The following is a 22250-nucleotide window of genomic DNA, read 5'->3' on the forward strand; positions in this document are numbered from 1 at the left end:
GTTATCTCCGTGACTGTTATTTTAAATCAATATAATATTAGAAATGTTACTTATCAAAACTTTTTCTATTATTCATATTATAAGAATATATTAAATAATACATTTATTATTAAGTTAGTAAAATGCTCTCTATTAACCTTCAGAAACTATTTTCACAATTTTTAAGTACTTCAATAAGTACATGAGTTAGATAACAACTAGTTTTGATAAGTAACAGTTCAAACATGTACTTGTGTCACTTGGTTCCCTCCTAGATTTTGGAGATCTTGCATAAGTTCCTCTTTCATTGTCTTTAGTTTTTTAACTAGATCTTGTTTTTCACAGAGTTCAATCATAAATGACCATTGGCTTTCTATCTCCCCCAAACTATCTTTATGTGCTTTTATTTTTGCATAATAAATCTTATATTTTATCATGTGCTCCTGAAAATCTTCTTGGGAGATTTTGATATCAAATTTAAGCTTCACATTGTTGGTATATAAGGACTTGTTTTGAGATTCTAGGTTTCCACATTGAAGTCTGCAATTCTCTATGGCAGCATCCTCCTGATAAATTTGCCTCTCCATTACTTTAGTTTCTGCAGAGACAGCTGCTATTTGTTTTTTAAGCTCATGAGTTCATTCTGTAATATAGTTCAATATTATCATTATTAATTCATGGTATTTAGCATAAGAGAAAAGTAATTGTTTTGATCCATAATGCATGTAGGAAAATCACTTAACATAAAAAAAGATTTATGAGATATAGAAAAAAACTGATGCATAATAGAAGGAAATATGTAATAATGTAACAATTACTTTCTAAGAAAGATCCCAGAGTTATATGTTTCTTACTTTTTAATGTTCATCTAATTCTAAATGTTAAAATTTCATCATTTTGTTTTAACATTTTACGTGTAAAAATACTTAAAATTGTTTAATAATATATTTAAAGAATATATAAAAAAAGAAATGTTACTAAGAATAAGATATTTTTAAAAAGTGCATTGATGATTCTACTAATTCAAATGACAGCATTGTATTCAGTTTTGACAAGTAAGTACAAAACAACATGTGGAAAAATAGGAAGTTTCCATAGAAGATTTTTTTTATAAAGGAAAAATGCTACACAGAAATGTTGAATAATTGAAAGAGCACATGTATGCTTTGAAACACTGAGATTTCAGATTTAAATTGAAATATTATCCACATGATATATAAGTTTCGAGACCTTAACCTTGCTGGTTGACCTGGCTTCATCTCCTTACCTTGTCTGTGAAATGAGCAATTTCACAGGGCTGTTGTGTTATAATCACATCATGTCTGCCCTATGATAACCACTCAAACATATATAGTTCTCCTGCTCCCTGGGAAACATATTGAAAAAGAAAGTCTGAAGGAAGAAATTCATTTGAAATGATTTCAAATGAAAAGAAGTGACTTAGCCTGCTTTTCCTTCCAGCAAACAGTTTCTTTCTACCCTGACAAGTCTACAGTGGAACAAATAACCTTAAATTGCATCAATTTTCTTTTTGACTTCCTGAGAATTTAATACTGGAATAGGTCCTAGATCTTAGTGTCCAAACCAGGAAATCATGCAAAATCATTATAAATATATCTAATCTCTTCTGTAAGAATTTGAATCTCAGATGTGTTCTACATGGTTGTACATACTGTCCCTATCCCTTTATCCTGACACCAAACTATCCAAAATATTCTCTGAAATACACTTGTTAATGTATTACACATCTTAACTCCTAATAAATGTTTATTTTTGTAGTTTTTACAACTGGGACAGTCATACTGCTATTTGTAACTCCACTCCCAATTATCAAGTGATTGCTGACAATCCAGAAGGCTTACTTTTCAAATATAAAAGAGACAGAAAAATTCTCAACGTGGACCCAAAGGTAATTCTGATTTACATTTATATATCTCTTTAGATTTTATTGTATTTTTATTATAATTCAAAAATCTATTACATATTTGACACCCTGGAGTATTTTTAGATCAGAAACAAAATCTCCTTTGAAACATAGAGCTTATACTCTCTTTTAATTTTTTTTTAAAAAACCTCCAAAGCTTAATAAATGATTAGAAATTAATAAGAAAGAATTTGTGGGGAATCTACCTAGACCTTAAGAGTAGGAACAGTTCATGTCTTGCAGCAGGATTAGATTAGGGAGCCAATGGTCATTGTATCTGTTTAATCTGGAGATGTCTGGTCACTTTTTGCTCTTAGTGGGGAGGTGAGTTATTTAGGGAAGAGGGACTCTCACTTCACAATTGTACCCTACATTCTAATATCTCCCAGTGTATGTAACTAATACTGAAAATAAATATGCCATTAGTATATTTCTAAATGTTAACTTATTATTTTAATATGTGACCCAAGATATTTTGAATTTATTTAGGGAAATATATTTACATTTTACATATTTTCAAAGACTGCAATTCTTTTTTTTTTTTTTTTTTGTCTTTTTTTCCAACATTTTTATTGGCTCATTATAATACATAATGATGGGATTTTGTTGTTACATATTCGTATGTGCACACACTATAACAATATAATTTGGCTACTATCACTCCCCAGCCCTTTACCCCCTCCCTCAATACTATTATCCACTCCTGGTCTCTTTCCTCTACTGATCGCCCTTTGACTTTCATGTGATCTGCCCCCACCTTTTTTTTTCCTTTTTCCTCTCTAGCTTTTGCACATGAGAGAAAACATATAATCCTTGACCTTCTGAGATAGACTTATTTCACTTACTATAATGGTCTCTAGTTCCATCCATTTTCCTGCAAATGACATGATTTTATTTTTCTTTATGATTGACTTAAACTCTATTGTGTAAATATACCACATTTTCTTTATTCATTCATCTATTCGTGGACATCTAGGCTGATTCCATAGTTTGGATACTGTAAATTGTGGTACTTGGTATAAACGTGGGTAGGCATCAAATATGGAAGAGTGTTACAGTTGGGTCATATGATGGTTCCATACCTAGCAGAACTTTGTATCATGACCTGTCATATGTCTAGGGATGAAAAGTTGAATCATTATGTGCTGGTTTGTTTATGTGTTTGGGGGTTTTCTTAACTTTTGAAAAATATACTATTCACTTTCAAATGACAAGATCAGTCTAAAATCCAGACAGGAAAATATTCCTTTTAAAGTGAAGAGAATACGAATTTTGTGATATACACAGGATAGAGGCAAAGATGTTCCAAAGGAAAGGGGGATTTGGGTTCTCAAATCTTTTTCCAAAGCTTTTAGAGATTCAAATTTAAAAAAATAATAATAAAAATCTTTGTTTCATATCCTCTTAGTACAATTCCTGGCACATAAAATGTGCTCAATAACTGAGTCCAAATAGTGAATGAAATTCTATAGCAAGAAATAGTTTATTGTCTGCAATTCAACAGATTACTGCTGCAGATTCAGCTGCAAGTATCATAAATCCCAAGATAGTCATTTAAATATGTTAGAAGCTTCTTTCTCTCCCATATGGGAATCTAGATAGTAGCATCCAAGGTTGGGATGGCAGATCCAAGGTCATCTGGATCAGGGTGGCCTATTCTCAGAAGCCAAATAGATTTCCAGCCAAAACAACCACATTTCAAAAGGAAAACACAGGGCAAGGCAAGAAGATGCAAAAGACATGCCCTTCCTGCCTTTTAAGCTTTCCCCAAAAGCTACCACACAAACATTTTCATGTTCCATTGCATGAGCTTAGCCATATGGCCATGTCCAGTGATATGCATGATTGAGAAGTATAACCTTTCTTCAGGTAGTCATGCAGCCAGCTAAAAAGCAGGAGTTCTGGAACAGGAAGGGAAAAGGTTTGGATGGATGACTAGCAGCTGCCAACCCAATGCTATCTCCTTTGAAAGAACACAGATCATTTTCAATCTCAGGTTTCTCATTGATAAAATAAAGTTCTAAATCAGGAAATCTCCCTGATCACATTTATTATGAATCAATGAATACCAAAAAAGTTTATCAATACACCTTCTCTCTAGTAGTACCTCTTTGCTTATGGGTTTAAATCTGTGATCAGTTGGGGCAAGCACAGAAAACTTAATAAATAGCATTCACAAATTAGTTTCCTTTTTAAAGCTAAACTAAATACAATAAGATGTTTAAAATTATTAGTTGCCTCTCATTAAGGCGTGTGAAACAGCTTTGAATCCGTTTTGAATGACATCATATTTACTCTACTTTAGGCTCAGTTTTAACTAGTGGCATATGTGAAGCATGTATATCCTGAATAGTAATTTTTGTGAACTGTGGAGAACCATTACTAAATACAAACTATTACTTGAGTATGATTCAAGTAATTAAAATGATCACTTTCAAAATAATCATGACGTCTCAAAGATTATGTTAACAATGACTAAAATGTAACATTTCCTCTTTTTTTCTGGAAGAAAGTAAGTTGAATTTGAAGGAAAATTTTTCTAAATCTTAGAGAAAAAACAAGGTTTTTGTTAATGAGTAACAAGAGTAAACAATTATTCAGTCAGACACCTGAGGCTATTTGGATAGTTTTTAAAAAAATTGTATTCATGATAGTTTTTAAATTTTACTTTAATTTTGTTATTTTTGAAAATAAAAATTAAAGACTGCCTTTCTGGAAATAAATTCTAGTCTCAGCATTAGAAAACATATTTTTAGGCCTTAACTTACTACTATTAATTGTTTGCATGGCCTTGATAAGTTCACTTCACATTCATGGGTTTTTAAAAAATGTTCACAACTGTAAGATAAGGATTCATTTATTTGTTTGTTTCTTTCATTGGTTTGGTTTTTGGCTTTTCTGGTTTCTGGAGTCCTTCTAATGTACCAGGCTCAATTTTCAAAGATTTAGTCTCAAATGAGCCCTGAAGTACATACTTTAACATGAAATTATTGTGATTTTGCTACGAATTGTCTATGAACTGCAACTTAAGGTTACCTTCTCCATAAGAAGACAATAATTTTCAGAAATCTGGCACTCTGTTCTCAAATATAAGTAAAGTAACATTTCTCGATTTTAACTTTTGTGGACCAAATATAAAATTAGCATGTGCTTTTCTCACATAAGTTCTTATTTACCCTCTTCAAAGATCTCTGATTATGTTTTTTTGAATTTTATGCTTCCAACACATTTTTTATGGACTTATTGGAAAAAGAAATAATCTCAAATGTCTATTTTTAAATAACTGCAAGTGTGAAGAATTACATTTCTATACTCATTTTTTTATTTTTTTTATTGTTGGTCGTTCAAAACATTACATAGTTCTTAATATATCATATTTCACAGTTTGATTCAAGTGGGTTATGAACTCCCATTTTTACCCCGTATACAGATTGCTGTATCACATCAGTTACACTTCCATTGATTTACATATTGCCATTCTAGTGACTGATGTATTCTGCTGTCTATCCTATTCTCTACTATCCCCCTTCCCCTCCCCTCCCCTCCCCTCCCCTTTTCTCTCTCTACCCCCTCTACTGTAAATCATTTCTTCCACTTGTATTATTTTTCTCTTACCCCTCCTTTCCTCTTATATGTAATTTTGTATAACCCTGAGGATCACCTTCCATTTCCATGCCATTTCCCTTCTCACTCCCTTTCCCTCCCACCTCTCATCGCTGTTTAATGTTAATCTTCTTCTCAAGCTCTTCGTCCCTACCCTGTCCTTGGTTACTCCCCTTATATCAAAGCAGTCATTTGGCATTTATTTTTTAAGGATTGGCTAGCTTCACTTAGCATAATCTGCTCTAATGCCATCCATTTCCCTGCAAATTCTATGATTTTGTCATTTTTTAAAGCAGAGTAATACTCCATTGTGTATAAATGCCACATTTTTTTTATCCATTCATCTATTGAAGGGCATCTAGGTTGGTTCCACAATCTTGCTATCGTGAATTGTGCTGCTATGAACATCGATGTAGCAGTGTCCCTGTAGCATGCTCTTATTAGGTCTTTAGGGAATAGACCGAGAAGGGGAATAGCTGGGTCAAATGGTGGTTCCATTCCCAGCTTTCCAAGAAATCTCCATACTGCTTTCCAAATTGGCTGCACCAATTTGCAGTCCCACCAACAATGAACAAGTGTACCCTTTTCCCCGCATCTTCTCCAGCACTTGTTGTTGTTGGACTTCATAATGGCTGCCAATCTTACTGGAGTGAGATGGTATCTTAGGGTGGTTTTGATTTGCATTTCTCTGACTGCTAGCGATGGTGAGCATTTTTTCATGTACTTATTGATTGATTGTATGTCCTCCTCTGAGAAGTGTCTGTTCAGGTCCTTGGCCCATTTGTTGATTGGGTTATTTGTTATCTTATTGTCTAATTTTTTGAGTTCTTTGTATACTCTGGATATTAGGGCTCTATCTGAAGTGTGTGGAGTAAAGATTTGTTCCCAGGATGTAGGCTCCCTGTTTATCTCTCTTATTGTTTCTTTTGTTGAGAAAAAACTTTTTAGTTTGAGTAAAAATCATTTTGCCAAAAATTCTTCCTAAAACAAACATCTTCTTATAACTCCAACCGTTGGAGTACTGTAAAATATTATAAGAACAATACAACCCAACCCTCCTTTTCTTTTTCTTCAATTGTTCCCTTTGAAGATTTTATGTTTAAAATTAAAGAGGTCAAGATAAATGAAAGGTGGAAATAATGGTAAACAGGATGTGTCTCCTTTGTACAATACAGATGCAGACTCCTTAATTCTGAAGTGTAGTTCCCATGAAACAGTTGTTTGTGAATGGTAACAGTGGAAAAAAGAAAATTCTGCAGGTCTTAGAAAAAGTAATATGAGTTCATTGGTTAAGAAATTCCAAATGCAATAAGAGTTTGGTTGCATTGAAAAACAGGACCACTGGTTTTAACTTCCCTGCAGCTGTAGAACATCTGGAACAAATAAGACAAGTTTCTATTTTTGAGTGAAGAATGCTTGTCTGAGTGATTCACACCCACCAAAATGTTTCCAGTGTATTATCTTTAGAGGGACTGAGTGGAAGCACTTCACACTCACTCCCATCTAGTATCTGGACTAATGGAAGAAATATCATTTCTCTTTTACTTTAAGGAAATATTAATCATGGGAGAGTCTGAGTCTAATCATGACATAGGTGCTCTTAAACTGGCATGTTCTACTAATAAGGCAAGAGAAAGAGAGATTATTACAAGAGTTAAAATAGGAAACAAAAATCTTTCTTAATTATATCAGCTTTTCTTCTCTTCCCACTTCCATTCACTAAAATGGAAAAGGGCCATGAGAGCCCATAAAACTTGGAAAAATACTTTGTTAGTAAGTATTTAAAACTATTCATTGAATAAATGATTCTCTCCCAAAGCAAATAATATTGTTAATAACAATAATGCCACACCAATCAAAAGTTGAGTGGATTACATTACTAGTGTTTCACTAGCAGTGAGACCAAAAATATACGTGATCATCCCATTCTAAATAGATCCAAATAAGTAAGAAAAAAAATGCCAGAAATTATCATTGGAAAGAGGTTTTGTAGAGGTTATAGAGAAATCTTTATTTTGGTCTATGCTTTCATGTCTTCCTGTGTGGTCCCGAGAATTTGTAATTTAAATTGTCTCAATGAAAGTATTAAATTTAAACATTCATTTATGTATGAACAGACTCAGACAGTTCAAGTGACCTGCTCAAGGTCACATAGGTAATTATTAGTGAATATAACAATGAAGCTTAAAGTTAAATATTATGAGACACCATGGGGGAAGACAAAGACAAGCAAACTTTCAACTCTAGCGCTTTAACTGCTTTTAGGTCTGGTTCTGTGTTTTTGTTTTGTTTTAGGGAAATAGGCATATATAAACATACAGCAGTATACTGCAGAAAGTGATAAGTTGTTTAAAAAAAAAGAGGAATAGTTTGGGAATTCAGTGGAAGAGGGATGACTTTTGATCTGGAGCAGGTGCTAGTGAAGAGGAATAGTGAGGAGTAGCATTGGGAAATATGTTAGGAGGAGGTAATTTGACTCGGAACAAAGGATGATCAGGAATCCATACATAGAAAGAGGCAGTCAGTACCAGAAATGAAATCTATTAGCCAAAGTTCTTGAAAGTAAAACAGAAAAAGAAAAAAGAAAATAGTTCAATTTGGCTGCTGCATTGTCTTGGAGGAATGAAGTGGAAATTAAGTGTGGAGAATTCATGAAAAGCCTTGAGTCCAGGATGATAAGGTTCTTGGAATAGAGTAGATAAGAAAGGGCCAAAGCTCTTGTACAGGGAAACAGCAGGATGAAAGGCATATTTTAAGGTGATTAAAGGGTGTAGAATAGTTCAGAATAAGGAGGAAAAACTGAAGAAGGTGAGCACAATAACAATAATTCAGATGAAGTACAAGGAGAATAAGAACTAGGTAGGGATCCTGATATAATTAGCAGATTTTAATTTGATGCTTACAGTATTCTAACTACCTGATAAAGACAAAACTTAGAGAATATATATGCATCTGGACAAGATCTCACTTCACCCCAGAAAAAGAAAGATGTACTAGAGCACATCTGGAATACAGTTGTTTGAAAAATGGTTGATAACAAGCAAACCAACCCAAAAAACATGTTTAACGATCTCAGAGATGTGCAGTTTCTGTTAAATGGAGAATATTGGTGAAATGAAAAACACTTTTATAGAATAAACCTTTCTGGATGCATTTTGAGTGTCAGGAAGCTTGGAAACCATGTGCAATACAAATTATGTGCTGACTTAGTAAGATGTATTTCTGTTTTCTTTGTGTATCAGTGCCCCTGACTGTCCAGAGGAGCCCAAACTCCTCCTTTTGAAAATTGTTCACAAGCACTCATCCATAACAAAGAGCTCCTTTACAACACAAGCTGTCATGACAAGGGCTCTTCGTCAACCTCCAGCTCACCATGGCTTGCTTGATCAGGAGCAACTCCTGTCGAGTCAGTAAAGCATTTCCTTATCCTCCCTTCAACTCACCCTGGCCACTCAGGAGAATCCAGGCTCCACCACCCCTGGAAAGTCAAACTGAACCCATCTATGGTGAAGCACAGGAATCTATATTTTTAAATCTCCCCAGGTGATCCTAAAGATTAGCTGAATTTGATATCCAACTGCTTTACACAGTAACATTTTATTAGCTATTGCTTCACCTCACTGTATGCATGTAAAGGAATCAAACTTCATTCCTTTAAAATGAGTTTTACTTCAACCAGTTTAATTTTAATTCATTTAAATTGCACTTTTCTGGGGCTGCACAAAGAACTAGAAAGTACAGACTATATACCAAAGACTTCTGGACAATGTCTACAGGAATAGCACTGCACTAGATGTGGTATTCCTGTAGACATTGTCCAGAAGTCTTTGGATCAATTTAGGGGAAGAGGAGCTAGGCAATGGTACCCCTTCTTACTATCACTGCCTCCTCAAAAATCATTTTGTGAAGTACAATTGTCCAAAGGCTCAAATGAAACTATATATGGATAAAAACTTTTAAAGCATTAACTGTGCCAAGTAGGGCAGGGATTCTTTCTGGTTTTACCATTGTATTGCCAATGCTCACACCATACTAGTACTTGGTAGGGTGTTCAATAAACATCTGAGCAATGAATATATTGAATATTAAATATTTGCTAAGGAAGTAAATAGTAGGGTCCAAAATAATCATGGAAAATTTGAGATTAATGTATTTTAAGAAATCAGGCACTAGAAACATGTAAAACTAAAGCTACTTTTAGATAAAACAGACCAAAATAATTGACCCTGGTGCCTTGTTTTCTTTTTGGTAGGTGGATTAAACCTCAGGGTTCTTCGCTGAACCTTGAAATACTGACCCTGGATGTCCAGGCGATGAGTTAGGTGTATGAATGAATGAGAATAGCAATTATTTTATTATTTTTAAAATAAATGGGTACATGTTATTGTATATTGTGCAGATACTAAAAACAAATATGCCAAATTTCACTTTGTTTTTCTATGAGCAGAAGACTATTTAAGTAAACCAATTGAAAATAAATTCAACCCATAAAAGAACTGTTTGGTTTTCCTTTTTTTTTTTTTTTTTCCTTTATTTGGGAGGAAGATTTCAATAGCACCTTCTTACACCTCCTCTCTTCTTTTTGTTCCTTCCTCTCCAACAATTCCCACCCAAGCACTTGCTGCTATTAGAAGGGAGGGTGTTAATGGCCTTCTTCATTCTGCCTGTCTCTGAGCTCATTGACTATAGTCTTCATTTCCCTTATCACCCAGACCTTAAAATCTCAACCTGTGACAGCCTTGAAATTGCTGTTCTCAAAATGGAAGCCTATTAAACAGATGGTTCAAGTTTAATTTCTTTTTTTTTTTTAAGAGAGAGTAAGAGAGGAGAGAGAGAGAGAGAGAGAGAGAGAGAGAGAGAGAGAGAATTTTTTTTAATATTTATTTTTCAGTTCTCGGCGGACACAACATCTTTGTTGGTATGTGGTGCTGAGGATCGAACCCGGGCCGCACGCATGCCAGGCGAGCGCGCTACCGCTTGAGCCACATCCCCAGCCCCCAAGTTTAATTTCTTATAGCCCCACCCCCAGTGAAAGTCCTCAGTTTTATAGTTTGGGGGAGGTTTTTCTACAGGGGACATGTAGAGTTCCTTTTTGAACACTAAAAAGAAAAGGAACACTCTAAATAACCTAGTTTCAGCAAGGCTATGGTTTCTGCAACATCTTTGGGAATGCCTCCTAAAACTCCAGTGCAAAACTGAACTGACGACGCAGGGCCAGTGGGGCAGGGGACACTTACTAAATCACCAACACTACTTTTTTGGCTCTTGGATTTTCCTTGGAGGCCTCTTGTAAACGTTGCTTTTTAACTGTGGCACAGTCACAGTTATTAAGTAAAACTGAAGTTTTGCCAACTTTCTGGTTTTGCTGCCCAAATTACTAAATGTTTGCTTGATTATAGCCCTAAAACACCCACATACTAAGTAGCTTTTAAACATTTTTTCCCTCTGGGCAATCACCTGGTATATCTGAACTGAAAGTCCACCACATATAAATTAAGTATTTACTCAACTAACTACTGCTAAAATCAATGACCTTAAGGAATACATTAAAAATTATATAATAGAGCTTGGCTTTTATGAATTAAAACTCCTAAAATTTAAATGCCATGTCCTCCTCTTGACCTGGAAAACTGATTTTAATTTTATACGCAGTATTTATGGAACAACCCCTGGAGATAAGCACATTGCTGTTAAGAGTCCAATGTATGAACTTATATATGAAGTATAGCATAAGAAAAGTGAGCTGCAGAAAAGAAAAAGATTAAATATATGATTTTGAATTATTACCTATATTGTAATGTTAAATAGTAAGAGAGTATTCATGATAACCCTTACTGTAAGTCATACATATGCCATATGATATACATGACAAAGAAAAATTACTGTTTCAGCTTCTGATTATAAAGATAGCCTAATCAAACACATTGCCATGAGTAGGAGGAAAAACGTGACCCAGGGAAATAAGGAGGGAGGGGTTTGCTCACTTTTTCACAAAATGTATTACCAACAGCAAAGGAATGTGGAAAAGAGTGGAAAGTCAGTTTCCTGGTAGATAAAATGATGGAGAACAAACAAAGTAAATGTTTCCTCCATGATCACAAATCCTGGCACCAGAAAGAAGCAGGCACCAGAAAACACATGAGCCATGCACAGTTCTTGCAGGTGCAAGGTCTCAGTTAAGGACATTTCTAATTCAAAAAGAGAGCATGAATTCTGGGACTGAACAAGTAGTCAGCTCCCATGACTCCTTCTCAACCATTCACCCTGGGAAATGCTTACAATTTCCAAGGCATTAAAACCCCAAAGCAAGATTAGAGATGTTGAAGTTTATTAGAATATGTAATACAACAGCATGAAGCGTGATTGAGGCCATTAGCAAGGAAGAAAATCCTTATTTTGACAACATCTAAGCAGTCACTGCTGGCTAATAACAAATGAAACTAACAAAGAATTGGCAGCCTCAACTTGGTAGCTCAAAAAACTACCTCTCAACTTCATGAGATTGCTCCAAAGGATAGGTTCTTAACCTTTAGGGAAACAAAATTTACTTCAAAACCTGACGAGTTCCATAGATTTATCTGAAACACATATACACACAAGCAGATTTGGCTGAATACAGAGTAATAGACTAATATTTTAGAATACTCAAACCTGCCTAAGTCCCTTAATCAGTCCCACTCCCTCCAATACCTGGGAGTAGCTGAAAGGGCTGGAAGAACTCCAGGACATCTTGGAAGGGGTTCAGGGATGCCACTATGGCTCAGGCAGGGAAAAATCTTTAGAGAGTGCAAAATTTAAAACAAATTAGAGTTTTAGAGGCTTTTTTCCAGCTCTGTAATTGGAGAAAATTATTTAACCCTGTTACCTGTTAACTGTTACCTGTTACCTGTTAACCTGTTAACTGTTACCTCAGTTTTCTTATCTGTAAAAAAAATAAAAATCTATTAAGATTAAGTGAGCATGTGTAAAATGCCTGCTACTACTGAGTAAGTGCTTAATGGATGAATGTTGCCTCCTGATGGTACATTACATTATAAGCATGGAAGTTCTAGAAGTATAATAAATTTTCACTGAAAAAGTTAAAAACTGAAAATATATGTCCATGATTGGGCAATGGTTAACTAAATTATGATACATCCACAAAAGGAAATTTTATAGTATTGTAATAGGGGAAGAAATGTCTCAGAGGAAGGGTTGAAGGAGTTCCCAGAGGGAAGGGGAAACTCAACACAGAAGGGTAGGGTTCTTGGTATATGACAGAGAGGAATTTTAGTATGTGCCAGTCAGAGACATGGACATATTTCTGTTAAGGAAAGCAGAGGCACATTCAATGGAGAATGTGGGCTGCCTTTAGAAGGAGAAACAGAAATCCATTGGTGTGGGGTGTTAATATTTAGAAGGTGCTGCCCCTTGCAGGTAAGGATCAAGGGCACGGACCAAGGGTATGGGCTAGTTCACTCAGGGGTTGCAGCCTTTCATAGGCATTTTTACATTTCAGTGGTTTCTGAGCTCTACCTTTGAGATTCAGTATATCTTCTTCTTTTCTGTATCTTCAAATTCCTATCTTAGGATGTAGTAGTTGAAAACATCAAAGCTCTAATTACTGTCAATGATGTACTATTGGGAATAGATAGATGTTCAGGATACATTATTAAGCGAAAAATAGCAAATTGTCAAACAGTATAGGTAACATTCGATTCTATGTGTTAGTCATAATTTTACTTAAGAATGTCCTATTTATGAACATTAAGATTGGTTTCTGTTTTCCATCAACTAACAAGCGATCCTCTACAACCAAGTTTAACTAACAAGTCTCTACAACCAAATTTCTGCTCAACCGTCCTTAAGACAGAATTATGGCATGGAAATTGTTTAGTGAAATAATGTATACTTTTGGGGACTACGGTTGTGGCTCAGCTGTAGAGCGCTCACCTAGCACATGAGAGGCCCTAAGTTCAACCCTCAGCACCACATAAAAAATAAATATATAAAATAAAGGTATTGTGTCCGACTACAACAAAAAAATAAATTAAAAGAAAGATATTTTAAAATGTATACTTTGTAAAGCTTTAGAAAGATGCTGTCAAATTGTGTTATAATTGGACCATATCAACTTACAATTATCCCCGAACTATTTAAGACTCCCTATTCATCATGCTCTATTTATTTTATATCCTTTTAAAACTATTAATTTTGCAGTCCAAATTTATTTGGAGTCATTTTATTTGCATTTTTGCTGTTATTGGAAATGAACATTTCTTTCTTATGAATGTGAGCATATTGTATTTTTATTCTGTAATTGTTACTTCCTTCTGACCACTTATAAGTTCTTAGTGGGATTTTAAAATATTATTGTTGTTATTTTGTGTGTGTGGTGGTAGGGATCGAACCTAGGTCCTTGCATGCCGCAGTCTTGGCTGGGCACAGAATCACGAGCCACCACAGCTTTGTAGATTCAAACAGCAATTCTTTATTCCCGAACTCACACCGGCCTCTACACACACGTTCTGGGGAAATCCAAGTTCTGGCGCCGCCCAATTCACCTACTCCACGAGGCTTTCTTCTTTTCCAATACTTTCTGAATCTCAGGAGAACTCAACCGGAACTCAAGGATCGGGTGTGCCTGAGGCAGCAGGATACGCCCTATCCCCCCCCACCCCCACCCCCACCCCCCACCACCCCCCCGCCCCCAGCAGGGTACACCTTAAACCTGGAACTTCCCTAAACCCAAGGACGGGATACTCCCTAAAACCTGATCAGCTCTAAACCCAGATCCGCCCTGGTCCTTGAGCAAGGTCACCTTACTAAAGCATACATGCAATGTCCCAGCGAATGTCCTCTAAGCAACATGGGGTAGCTGGCAAGGAAATTTCGATGCATCATTCCTACTTGGCAATGGCCCTCAGCACTTGCACATGCTAGGCAAGTGTTCTACCATTGAGCTACATCCCCAACCCCATAATATTAAGTATTCTAAGCATGTACAATTACATTCTGGTAAAAACAATGATAGCTTCTTACTGAATTTATGCATATTACTAAATGGCCATTGAGGGTAAGGAGACTTACTAAGCATTTCTGGCTCTTAGAGGGATAAAAGAGAATAATTTATGAGAATAAATGAGAAGCATTTTTAAATGATTCCTTTTAGTTAATAAAAGTAGAATCCAGGGCTGGGATTGTAGCTCAGTGGTAGAACACTTGCCTAGCATGTGTGAGACTCTGCGTTTGATTCTTAGCACCACATATAAAATGAGTAAAATAAAGGTATTTATATATATATATATATATATATATATATATATATATAAATTCTGACAATTTTTAAACCCCCCACTGTCAGGTGGGGGTTCATAATAATAATGCAGCAGGCAAGGAAGTTTAGTTCTTTCTGTGGTACATAAAACAAAGATAATAAAGCCACTACAAAGAAAAATCAGACCAAACATCTCTAAGGAAAATTATTAAATCTATTTTAGAAGAAATCTATGAATTACATATCTGAATCAAAATTAACTTAATTAAAAATAATTTTAATTTAAGAAAAAAATCTTGAAATGTGACATTTAATAATCCTGAGCCATAATTGTTAATGCCAAGAATACCAAGAAATTTGGAAAGTCAAAAGAAAAAAGTCAACATTTGTATGTTTAAAGCAGAGAAAGTCATAACTAATAACATTGCACTATTATTATATAATATCAGACAAAGCACCTCTAGAACTATAATAAACAGAGTTATTCCTAAGAGTTCCAATGCTTTCCCTGAGAGCAAAATCATATAGGACACTAAGAGAAATGACAAAATTCCAAGGATTTCCCATAAAGCTTACAAAACTTCTAATATATTTATGTCAATAGCATTATAACTGTACAGATTTACGTAGGTAAGTTCAGCATCTCTTTTTAAATTTTTTTAAACCACTTCCTGAGGAATTCTACAAATAAATCTAAGTACTTTCAGCACCTCTTTTGAAAAGTAAAAGACTCAATCTTTGTGACTTTTTTTCACCAGGGGCCTCTGAGAACTTTTAAGTATTAAAGACATCCTGAAAGTTTAATTTCTTTTATAGTTAGGATCCAATTATGGAACTGCAGAAATCAGAAGGTAAAAAAAAAAAACTTGTCTGAATGTATTTGGAAACTTGAATAATATAAATCTAGGGTGCCAAGGAAATACTGTGTTAAATATTTAACACAGTATTTTTGTGTGTGTTTTGTTGTAGGTATTGAACCCAGGGATGCTCTATAACTGAGCTACATTCCCAGTGCTTTATATTTTTTATTCTGAGATTGGATCTTTCTAGGTTGTTAAGGATCTAAGTTATCTATACTCACCTCAAACATGATCTTCCTATCTTGCCTCAGCTTCCTGAGTTTCTGGGATTACAGGCATGCATCCCTGTGCCTGGCTATTTAAACATTTTAAGCAATAAAATATTTTAAAAATAAACATAGAAGTTAATATGTTTGTAAAGAGCCTGAGCTCTTTATAGTTAAGAAATCTAGTTTGTTGGTTTTTTCATGATTTTTCTTTTTCTTAAATAATCAAGGATGCAAAAAAATTCAACTACAAAGCACAAAAAAAAATTAGTCTTGTAAGACCAAATCTTTGCTATTTAGATAGATAACATAGGGAGTTTTTTAAGTCTTTTATTTAATAGACAAAGAAAAGAAATCAGTAAGCCAAGAAAGGAAGCTCATCAGATTGGGCCAACATTTTGTTTGTGGTGTGTAGCGCTGGGAATTGAACCTAGGACCTCAGGCATAAAATTGGACCAACTTTACTAAAAATTTAGTACTTTACAGCTTCTTCTCAGACTCCAGTATTATATACCAAGTCAAGTAAAATGTCCTTCCAAAATTTACCCTTCATTTCAACTTTTCATATCACAGATATTCTTACTGACACCATGACTACACACAAAAAAATTACATTGATACTTAACATGTTATTCTGTTAACAGTTCAATGAATTCAGCATCTCTATGATCAAATAAGTCAGTAAATATTCTTAAATTTATCAATTTCAACTTCTAATATGGTATATTGATAGTTGTCACCTACATACCTTAAAGTTTCTTGGGGTCCACAATAAGTCCCAAGATTTTACAGGTATTCTGAGATGGTAGGAAAAGCCAGAAAACCATTTTTCCTTTCTGTCTTTCTCCTTATCCCTTCTTCCACTCTAGTGTATATTAGCATCCCACTATTATACACTACTATGCAACAGCCACTATAAGGCAAATCTGTATTGTCTTTGAGATGTAAAACACACATATTATGAGTCTATTCCTATTATTCCTAGCATGACCTCAATTATTCATAGTAATAGTGACTTTTAACCAAAGTAACTTCCATTTCATAGAGAAAGCTGTAGGTAGAGAATTTAGAACTATTTTTCCACACACATTTTAGCAGACTAGCAAAGTTTATATTGCAACTTTCTACATCCACACACATAACTTTTTTAAATAGACAAAATGGCATTTTCATTAACAGAACCCAAAGACAAGCACTTTTCATATCATTTGAAAAAAATATATATAAACACAAAATTATACCTAATAGGTATAAAATTTCCAGTAGACTTAGTTAGAAATTATCTAGATATCAAATAAGTTTTCATTATATAATTCAATGTAATATCAGTTTAATGTTTTATGTTACATAAAGATATTGGAAAGGATATTCAAGCTGACATACTTATAACGGTAAAACATAATTATAGTCAAAATAAAATGGTCAGAATAATGATTTGATTTAGTTGAACAAATTTACATTTCTCATTATCTTTAATTTTATGTGAGTAAAGTTGACTTGATGAGCATACCTGCATAGTTTTAAGAAAAATAAAACCTAGTGGAATAAAATGTTGCTCATTTTATGTTATACCCAACACTGATGAACCAGCGAAGGCAGCTTTTTTTTTTATTAATACAAAATTACTACCTTGGTCTTGAATTGAAAATTGAACTTAAATTTTCAAAATTCTGAGTTTCTATAAGAATAACTTTTAAGTATTGCAAACTTAAAATATTATAATCTTAATTTCCTCATTTTCTAAGAATGTTATGTGTATTTGATTTATAAAATAAATTATTTATATCAGAACTTTCTTATATGGCAATTACAAAAGGGTTTCTATGAGAAATTTTTTAACCAAATTTATTATACTCCAGAGATAGGAAAATATTGTGCATTCACACTAAAAAAGATAAAGGTTTTCCTAAATTACAATATTTTACATACAGAGACACAAAAACAGCTAATAACTTCAGGTCTCAACATTATCCACACATCAAAAAGAACCACATACACAGAATCACCAATCCATATGTCAAAGAATTATTCTTTTTTTCAATAGGCACAGCATTTTTAACTTATGTTTAAAATATATAAGTACACAAATAATGAAAATAAAATACTAAAAAACTAGATTATTTATTTTCTGTCTTCCAACAGGGAATAAATCTCTATTATCCATTTACAGAAATCACAAAAATTAGACCATAAAACCAAATTCAGAATCACTGCTGTTACTAGTGGGGAATAATTTATCAATTGTAAAAGTTTAAAAGACAAAATCAAAACAAAAAATAGTAGGAAAAAATAGAAAGAAATAGAGGATCTGCAAAGTTTACACTCAATTGCTACTGAAAATTTACCTCTGGAGGTTCAGAAAAGACGTGCCATGGTGGAAGAGGCCGGTGAGGTACCTCGTTACCCTACCACAGGAATACTTAGCTATCAGAAGAACCCACTAGGCATCAGCAGGAGACACTCCAAAATGTTTACAAGATGATTTTCTAAAAACAGCATAATTGTAACTCTTCTACAGATACAACATGAATATATTTTTAAAAATCATTTAATTAATCATAGAAGGAACCAAAAGATATTACAACCAGTTCAAAGGAGAATATTAGAAGAGTAGAAAACATGTACATATAAGGGATAAGGAAAATTGAAGTCAAACAGTTGCAAAACAGGTCCTTAAAAAGGGCAATAATTATTTGCATTTCACTGGGCACAATTAATTTGCATCTTAGACAAGAATATAATATTTTTTTACTATTATCAGTTTTGTACAAGTGAAAGAACTGTAATAAAGCTTGAAAATTCAAGATTGAAGAAGTATGAGGACATCACTTGTATTGTAATAATTACATGATAATTTTAAAAAAACTTATAAAATAACACAAGAAATGAATCATCTCCTCAGGCTCATTGTCATGGGATTCATGTTGTCCAGGCACATAAACATATTAAACACTTACATTCATTTTATGATCATGTCACAAAATATTTCAGATTTTATTTGCTTATTCAGCACTTGCATTAGTGCAGCATTTCCTATGCCCATCCTCCTACTTGAAATCCCTTGTCAATATCCATTGATTTGGGGAGACAGCACTGCCAGCAGTGCCACATGGCAACATGTTTGTTCCAATGAATAGCATTAGATTGAGTGAGTGAGTCAAGAAACTCATTCTTTTTGTTGTACCCATTTTAATGACTATAGTTTTCATGATTGTTTAATTGTTTTGAGCTACATATTGTGTAGCTCAAAATTTCCAAAATATAATTTTTCAACTGGTATAAGAAATTAAAAATTATGTGGGAAAAACAATACCAAGGTTTCTCGCTAGCTCCAGTTCTAAGTTTCCTACCATTTATTTCTACAATAGAAGAGACAACAAGTAGCAGAATATTTTCATTATTAAATTCAGGAATGAATGGCTTGTATTTTTCCAATTATCATATCATGCAACTCTTTTAGAGGATTTTTTCCCTCTGTAAGAATTAATTTCACCTACACTTGTCTCTTCTCTTTATCAATACCACATTACCAAATAGTTATTTCCATAGGAGCTCCCTAGGAGCTAATTATATTGTAAATATGATTGACAATGCCAAATAAAGATAAAGAGACCAAACTTTTTTTGTAGATTACAATTTGAATGGGGGAGGGAAGCAGATAAATGGCTTTTAAGATAAGAAAGCAGTTCTTCATGAAACTCACCATGGACAGATCTACCACTCCACATTTGAGAGATTTTTTATTTCACAAAATGAAGATTAAGGTAGCATTGTTTTTGAATTATAGTCCTGAAATCATATATTTGTAAAACCCCTCACGAGAATTTCTGCAGAGTTAATAACTCACAGGTTTCAACAGAATCTAGGCCATCGTGAGCCTGAGACACTGCTCTGATCCAGGTATTCTTGGTAATGTCACAACCCTGGGCCACAAAGCTCCTAATAGGAATCATCACTGCTCTTGAGAAAGAGTCAGGGGAGGAAACATGGAACTGTCTCCATGGAAACAGCCTTTTATTTCTGTCTTCTGCAATGTTGAAGCAAAAAGACAATTCACTTACTGCCACTTATTTTATTGATTGAACTAACAGTGTAATTTGTTGTGTATTTTAGGCTCAACCAGGTGACAACTCCACTAGAATCCCCATCCAGACAGATCTCTACATACAAGCTATCATTTTCGACCACATTTCCAGAAGGAAGACTTAAGCACCAACTTCTTAGGTGGTTTCCTAATTGTTTGGTAAATTTAAATTGATCCTGTAATCAGAAGCAAATTAGAATCAGATAAATTATTCTTGGTCCTGATCCTTAGAATAATAAAAGTTAATATAGAAATTAGAAAACTGTCATCTTGCCTGTCTTTGAATTGTACAGATAGCCTCTTGATGTGATTTGGGGTTTTTCCTTTTCTTTCTTTTTTTCCCCCTTGAACACTGAGGCGGATTGCAACAGTTCATGAAAGAAAATCTTGTTGCCACTTCAAAGATATATTAATTGGTGACATATTGTGTAGCTCAAATTTTCCAAAACAAAAATGTTCCAGGTCCCATTATTGCCAAATCTAGTAGACCAAACATGATGCCATGTGGCACTGCTGGCAGTGCTGTCTCCCCAAATCAATGGCTAGTGATAAGGGATTTCAAATAGGAGGACCTTTCTAGGAAATGCTGCACTAATGCAAGTGCTGAATGAGCAAATAAAATCTGAAATATTCCGTGACATGATCATAAAATTAATGAAAGTGTTTAATATGTTTATGTGCCTGGACAACACGAATCCCAGGACAATGAAGCTGAGGAGATGAAATCTAAAGGAAACCAGAGGATTTTAGAGAAATGACAGCATCACAATGGAAATGAAAATATTTTCCTAATGTGCCTTTCACATAGCTTTCGTGAAGAAAAGATACTATGCAGAGGCCACTTTTTAATTAAAATTAATATTTGGATCTTCTTCCCATTCAGTTCTCTTTCATTTCTAAACAGCTTATTCCTGAGGCAATTAGATAGGGCTAAATAAAGTGGGAGTCTGTTTGGTGTGTGGCAATGGGAGAGTCCCAGACAGTGTCCGTTCAAATGAGGTGAGAAGGGTGTATCCATGGGGGAAGCTGTAGAATGGCACAAGATGTCAGATCCCAAGCAGTGTGAGTGGAGTACAGCTTAAATTGCAATTGCATGTGTTTGATCTCATAATTTTCAATATATACAATGGATTGTGTATGTGCATGTGCACATCTCACCTGCATGCTATCATGCCCACTGAGAGAGCCCAGCAGCAGCAACACCCCAGGATCAGTGTCTTAGTTTCTCAAAAGCATTTTCCATTAAAAATAAGCAGGATCCTTGGGAAAACAACTGATTCCAGGTTCATGGAAGAGAAAATTCAAGAGTCTGGAACAGACTTTTCCAGAAAGCAAAGAAGTACTCATCAAATAAGGAAGATTTATTAAAAAGACACAGAACCCAGTTTGGAGGAGCTCCCACTGGCCAAATCAGGGATAGTGGGCATCAAAGTAACAATAACAGCAAGAATCAAATAGGAATCCAGAATCCATACTGATGCATACACATGAATAAATAGAACATTGATGAGGAAGCGGATATTTAACTCTCCACAAACACTTATTGATTCTAAAGGGATCAAGAGAAATGGCTAGCAAATACCACTTACAGGAAGTGATGAAGAATATTGTTAGTAATGAGGCAAACTGAATCTGTGCCCTACCAAATAAGATTTATGACTGAATCAAGATTAGTCAAATATCACATCTTAAGTTGGACTAACAAGGCTTCTCTCATGCAAAGGAGAAACACAGCAAAATTGCACGAGGCTCCGAATGTAATCAAATGAAATCAGACAAACCCAAATCTAGGGACATTATACAAAATAACTGGTCTGTAATCTTTAAAAGTGTCAAAATGGTAAAATTGAAAGACTGAGAAACCATCCAGACCAAAGAATAGACACATGACAACCAATTATAGCACATAATTCCAAGTTGAATCCATATCCTGCAAAGGGCATTTGGGGACAACTGGTAAAAATCAAATGGTTTCTGAAGATTAGATGGTAGTAAAGCAAAAATGTTTACTTTATGATTTTGGTGATTATGTTGTGAATATAAAACAGAATATTGTTGATTAGAGGAATTATTCCAAAGCATCTAAGAGTCAAAGGGTATCGTATCAGCTGATTATTTATAAACAACTCAAGGAAAAAAGGTCTTTGTGTTATAATTGCAACTTCTAAGCCTGAGATTGTTTTATAATAAAATAAATATTTTAGTTATTAAATTTAGAAATTCAGAACCCTAATTCCCTTTATTTTAAGCACAATGTATTTATTTATTGCATTTATTTATAGATTTGACTACATTTTTGGTTTATAAATTTATAAAATTTCAACTTAAAATCATGTCT

The 22250-nt window shown here is 34.2% G+C and overlaps 1 protein-coding gene across 1 annotated transcript in view; it reads left to right on the forward strand.

The window, feature by feature from the left end:
* The window catches only part of CFAP299 (cilia and flagella associated protein 299), a gene marked incomplete at its 3' end in the record, with an annotated part of 639152 nt that extends 619115 nt beyond the window's left edge, over window positions 1–20037 (forward strand). Inside the window, exons 5-6 of the mRNA XM_081304839.1 lie at window positions 1759–1888; window positions 19942–20037. Of these exons, the coding sequence (XP_081160965.1) occupies window positions 1759–1888; window positions 19942–20037 (226 nt within the window). The remainder of the gene's footprint in view (window positions 1–1758; window positions 1889–19941) is intronic.
* Window positions 20038–22250: the final 2213 nt, after the last annotated feature.

Source organism: Spermophilus citellus, assembly GCF_964194105.1.
Source record: "Spermophilus citellus genome assembly, chromosome: 8".
NCBI lineage: Eukaryota > Metazoa > Chordata > Mammalia > Rodentia > Sciuridae > Spermophilus > Spermophilus citellus.